The sequence below is a fragment of the Ursus americanus genome, chromosome 1 (genome assembly GCF_024610735.1).
Source record: "Ursus americanus isolate L20-20 chromosome 1, mUrsAme1.1.p, whole genome shotgun sequence".
NCBI lineage: Eukaryota > Metazoa > Chordata > Mammalia > Carnivora > Ursidae > Ursus > Ursus americanus.
The window spans coordinates 17,398,663-17,404,662 of NC_142127.1; the positions used below are offsets into that span (position 1 = coordinate 17,398,663).

The window sequence follows — 6,000 nt, forward strand, 5'->3', positions numbered from 1 at the left end:
CAATGATGGCATACAAATGGCTAACAGACACATGAAAAAATGTTCAAAATCATTAGCCATCAAGGAAATTCAAATCAAAACCACACTAAGATACCACCTTACGCCAGTTAGAATGGCAAAAATAGACAAGGCAAGAAACAACAATTGCTGGAGAGGATGTGGAGAAAGGGGATCCCTCCTACATTGTTGGTGGGAATGCAAGTTGGTACAGCCACTCTGGAAAACAGTGTGGAGGTCCCTTAAAAAGTTAAAAATTGAAATACCCTATGACCCAGCCATTGCACTACTAGGTATTTACCCCAAAGATACAGACGTAGTGAAGAGAAGGGCCATATGCACCCCAATGTTCACAGCAGCATTGTCCACAATAGCTAAATTGTGGAAGGAACTGAGATGCCCTTCAACAGATGACTGGATTAAGAAGTTGTGGTCCATATATACAATGGAATATTACTCAGCTATCAGAAAGAACGAGTTCTCAACATTTGCTACAACATGGACAGCACTGGAGGAGATAATGCTAAGTGAAATAAGTCAAGCAGAGAAAGACAACTATCATATGATTTCTCTCATCTATGGAACATAAGAACTAGGATGATCAGTAGGGGAAGAAAGGGATGAAGAAAGGGGGGGGTAATCAGAAGGGGGAATGAAACATGAGAGACTATGGACTATGAGAAACAAACTGAGGACTTCAGAGGGGAGGGGGGTGGGGGAATGGGATAGACCGGTGATGGGTAGTAAGGAGGGCACGTATTGCATGGTGCACTGGGTGTTATACACAACTAATGAATCATCGAGCCTTACATCGGAAACCGGGGATGTACTGTATGGTGACTAACATAATATAATAAAAAATCATTAAAAAAAAAAAAAAAAAAAGAAAGAACGATTACTCAACATTTGCTGCAATATGGACGGCACTGGAGGAGATAATGCTAAGTGAAATAAGTCAAGCAGAGAAAGACAATTATCATATGATTTCTCTCATCTATGGAACATAACTAGGAAGATCGGTAGGGGAAGAAAGGGATAAAGAAAGGGGGGTAATCAGAAGGGGCAATGAAGCATGAGAGACTATGGACTATGAGAAACAAACTGAGGACTTCAGAGGGGAGGGGGGTGGGGGAATGGGATAGGCTGGTGATGGGTAGTAAGGAGGGCACGTATTGCATGGTGCACTGGGTGTTATACGCAACTAATGAATCATTGAACTTTACATCAGAAACCAGGGATGTACTGTATGGTGACTAACATAATATAATAAAAAAACATTAAAATAAAAAAAATAAAATAAAAATAAAATAAAATGAGAATCCATGCCCTCAGATCCCCTCTCCTTTGTCATCCCCCCATCAATCCTACCCCTATCCTACCACGAAACAAGTTCTTCCTAAGGGATTCACTGCCAATCACAACTGAGGTCAAGGGTAACCAAAGATGAAGACATAGGGACATATAAACTCTTAACAAATTTTATAAAAGCCTCAGTCATAGGGCGCCTGGGTGGCTCAGTCAGTTAAGCGTCTGCCTTCTGCTCAGGTTGTGACCCAGGGGTCCTGAGACTGAGCTCAGCAGGGAGTCTGCTTCTCCCTCTCCCTCTGCTCCTCCCCCTGCTCATGCTCTCTCTTTCTCTCTCTCTCTCAAGTAAATAACCTTTAAAAAAAAAAAAGTCTCAGTCATAATCCTTTTGCATAATTCCTTACTTTCTTCTAAACTAGAATTCAAGTTCCCTTAACCAAAATTAAACTGAAACCAAATTACCCTAAGTCTCCTGATTAAACCTTTAATAGAATAATAATTATTACTATTTTTGCCTCTAGTTATTTATTTTATGTGCTTATGACTTTTAAGGTCCAAGTTTTTAAAAAAAACCCTTACAGGAAAATGTTATACCCACAAATGCATGACATTCTGTACAAGGTTACTGTAAAATTGTTTATAATAAAAGACTGAAACAATCTACAAGGGAATAGTTAAATAAGTAATATATGCATACAACAGAATGTATATAGCCATAAAAAAATTAAAAATCAATTTCCAAAGTATCTTAAGTTTAAAAAGCAAGGTACAAAACAATGCATACAGTGTACTTCTATTTGTGTATAATACACTATCCATTTATGAAAAAAGTCCATATACCTAAATATAAGTATTTGCTTATTATGCATGAAGTATCTCTGGGAAAACAGACAAACTGATAACTCTGGGAAGAAAATGTACTGGTTGGATGGCAGTAGTGAAAGGAAGCATCCATTTTAAACCCTTTGAATTTTGAGCCATATAAAGGTGAATTTCACTAAAAAAAATTTAGATGAAAGAAACCCATTTGACAGCCACAGCAACACTGGGAGGCAGACAGGCAGATGCATTCCACCATGTAGATGAAGAGGAGGAAAACAAGATTTGAGTGCTGGGCGATTTGCCAAAGGCAATATTAACCATTAGATTATAGCACATGGACCCAACCCCAAATACGACATGCCAAATCTTCTTCAAATGGTAGTTGGTACCAACCTATTTTTAAAAGTAAAGCAAACAGTTTTCTCAGAGCAGCAATAGTCACTTCTAAATCTTCCTTTAGACAGGGATGACCCAAGTGTGTATCAGGCAAGAACCCTGAGTAAGAGGTCCCCGCCTCAAATCCCCCACTCTCCAAGGCTGTATAAGAACCCTGAAGTGGTTAAAATATATAGAGGCGCATTAATATCCACAGATGTTACACTACCCCATACATGTTTCCTTCTACTCTCAGCTACATGGTGCCCTTTACAAGCTGGACATATATCAAGTAAGTTACCCCTTAACTCACAGGATTTTTTTTTAAGATTTTATTTATTTATTTGAGAGACAGAGTGGGAGCACATGCACATGCACATGAGCAGGGGAGGGGCAGAGGAAGCCACAGACTCCCCACTGAACAGGGAGCCCGATGCAGGGCTCTATCCCAGGACCTGAGCCGAAGGCATATGATTAACCGACTGAGCAACCCAGGCGCCCCAGCTCACAGGAGTTCCTGCTGTGGGGCTGACCTAGTCTATAACTGGAAAGAAAGTGAAGAAAAATTGGGCAGTCCTTTTTTCATCTGAAATCTATAAATAGACATATTTGTACCATATTCTGAGGTGTTTCATCTATCACTTCTCTTGTGTCAAAAGAGCTTACCTTTTATTCAGGGCCATGTGAAGGGACAACACATGTCTAAAAACTGGAGGATGTCCGGATGACTTCTGGACACCATTTCCAGCTCACCTGTCCACAGACCTAACCTATACCTGTTCTCTATGAAGTTGACCTTTGAACAACAGAGTTAGGGGCGTTGACTCCTACATTGAAATCCACACATAACCTTTGGCTCCCCAAAAACTTAACTACTAATAGCCTGCTGTTGACCAAAAGCCTTACTATAACATAGCTGATTAACACATATTCTGTATCTTACTTGTATTATACACTATATTCTTACAATACCTAACTTTTTATAATTTTTTTCAGTACTTCTAGGCTACACAGTTTGTGAGTTTTTTCAAATTGTCACAAATCTCCAAAGAATTTTCCAATATATTTATTGAAAAAATCTGCATGTAAGTGGACCTGCGCGGTTCAAACTCGTGTTATTCAAGGGTTCACTGTATTTGTCTCTAAATAGTCCTTGAAACCCATTAGAGGGTCCTACAGAGGTTTCCAAAGAAGGGCATTTTTCCTAAGAGGGCTCTCCCCCTTATAATTCTCCTTTCTTCCTATGACCAAATTTCAAACTTAGATTTTAAATATGGGGCAAAACAGGGGTCAAGAGATTCGTGGTTTAGGGGCGCCTGGGTGGCACAGCGGTTAAGCGTCTGCCTTCGGCTCAGGGCGTGATCCCGGCGTTCTGGGATCAAGCCCCACATCAGGCTCTTCCACTATGAGCCTGCTTCTTCCTCTCCCACTCCCCCTGCTTGTGTTCCCTCTCTCGCTGGCTGTCTCTATCTCTGTCGAATAAATAAATAAAATCTTTAAAAAAGAGATTCGTGGTTTAACCTGCTAATATTTTCCCCTCACATTGGGAAATTCATCTTTTAAAAACCTGATAAAGACACTCAGTAAATTATTTTGAAATAACCATTAAATAATACTTTAAAATAAAACCTTTCTTTTCTTTTGCAGGATAAACTCAAAGCTGGCAATGCCCTAGCATTTTTGGGCCTTGAGAGAAAACAATTTGAATGACTGAATTTACTACAAGGGCAAACATTCAAGAAGATATTTTATTTTTGTTTTTAAATATGTATCACACATGCATTACTAAAATCTTATTTTGAACTATTTTACCCAGAAATAGAATTATCTACAAATGTTCTAAGTTATTCATAACAAAAATGACTCACAGAATGTTTTCATTCTGAAAAACAGCACATTATTTCATGTGTAAATCAAAAATGATCTTCCCAGCACTTTTTAAATTAATGTCAGAAATAAAAAGCAAAATGTCATTAATGATTTATATGTAGAAAGACAACACCAGACTCATCCTGGAGGGCTGAGGTAGGTTCTCCACTTTGAGCAAGTATATGTGAATAGGGCCCAAATAACCTATTTTCATTCACTTTTAACATCCTCCATTAGTCCACAACTGGGCTGGGAATGCTTTACAATCCAAAAAAATAAGGATATACATATTCTATAACCTCTAGAGAGCTTATTATAGTCCCATTAAAGAGGCAAGACACATGTTCATGGAATAATTACTAAGCAATACAGTAGGAGGCACAGACGTTTCAGTAAGAAAAATTCATCTGGATTCAAAGTTGGACAGATCTTCACAGAACTTGGACTGAGTCTCTAAGGATGGACAAGCCTAGCTGGAGGGTGGGAAATAGACCAAGGGGCAAAACTACAAGAACAGGGGTTTCAGACTGAATGAGAACTTAACCTATTCTGGAGAAAAGTTCCAGTCTATAATTTATTTTTACCAGAAGCTCTTTTAATTTAAAATACTGAGCAAAATGTGTAAAGCTAGTTATGGAGACTGAGCAAGGCAATACCAGGGTAGCTTTGTTCTACTTACTTCATTTATGGTTGTCACATCTGGGCTGCGGAAAACGAACTTGGTCCTGGGAGGGGTGATGAACATCTGTGGTTCATGTACGTCTGGCTGAATTCTAAAACCAAATATAATTTTTCAAAATGACCCTCTTGCTTTGGATTCATTCATAGCTCTTTTCCATCCTATTAATCCAGAAAACCAAGAGTTGAGTATTGGCATGTAATTTGAGGTGATCTAACTTTTGCTAAACTACACCCATCCCATTATTTTCACTTTATTTAGTTCAGTACTTCCTCTCTTTCCTGCTCCTCCTATTGCTTTCTAGGACTTTACCCACCCACCATTCTGCTTACTACTACAATCTGCCTAAAAAGAAAAACAAAGTTGAGCAAAATGGCAACATGAAGCATATGTTATTGTTTTTTCCTTCCCCATTCTTTGGGGGAAATGTTCGTTCTTTTTCATATATTCTATATTTGAACACTGTTTTATTATGAAAAGTAACCTGGTCACCTTATTCAATATCATAAGCAGATTAAGACAGATGAGATAGATATAGACAAGGATATTCATACTCAGAGGGTTTGTGTGATCTGCCAGGGCTGTAGGAGTGGGGATACCAAAGTAAACAAGAAGCACAAAATTCCTTCTCTGATTACACTTATAATCTGGGGAATAAGAAACACAAGTAAACAAAGGAGAGAGGACAGAAAAAGGAGGAATGGAGCAGAGGAAGAAGGAAAGAAGGGAGGAAGGAGGGAGGGAGAAAAAAATTTTTTTTCTTATACTGACAAACACTATAAAGAAATTAAAACAGGGAAATGTATAGAGTGACTAGAGGAAGGATAGGGGATAAAACATTAAATTGTGGGGCCAGATAAAGCCTCTTTAGAGAGGACTTTAAACTAAGACTTAAATGGTAAAACGGAATAGCCATGGAGAAGAGCCTTCCAGGCAAAGTGAAAAACCTCTGA

At 38.7% G+C, this 6,000-nt stretch overlaps 1 protein-coding gene across 4 annotated transcripts in view; it reads left to right on the forward strand.

Moving 5' to 3' along the window:
* ACMSD (aminocarboxymuconate semialdehyde decarboxylase) overlaps nucleotides 1-5,170 on the forward strand; it is a 70,488-nt gene extending 65,318 nt beyond the window's left edge. For all 4 annotated transcript variants that reach the window (XM_045783089.2, XM_045783104.2, XM_045783112.2 and 1 more), the window contains one exon: nucleotides 4,147-5,170. In XM_045783089.2, the coding sequence (XP_045639045.2) occupies nucleotides 4,147-4,209 (63 nt within the window). In that variant the 3' untranslated portion in view covers nucleotides 4,210-5,170. The remainder of the gene's footprint in view (nucleotides 1-4,146) is intronic.
* Nucleotides 5,171-6,000: the final 830 nt, after the last annotated feature.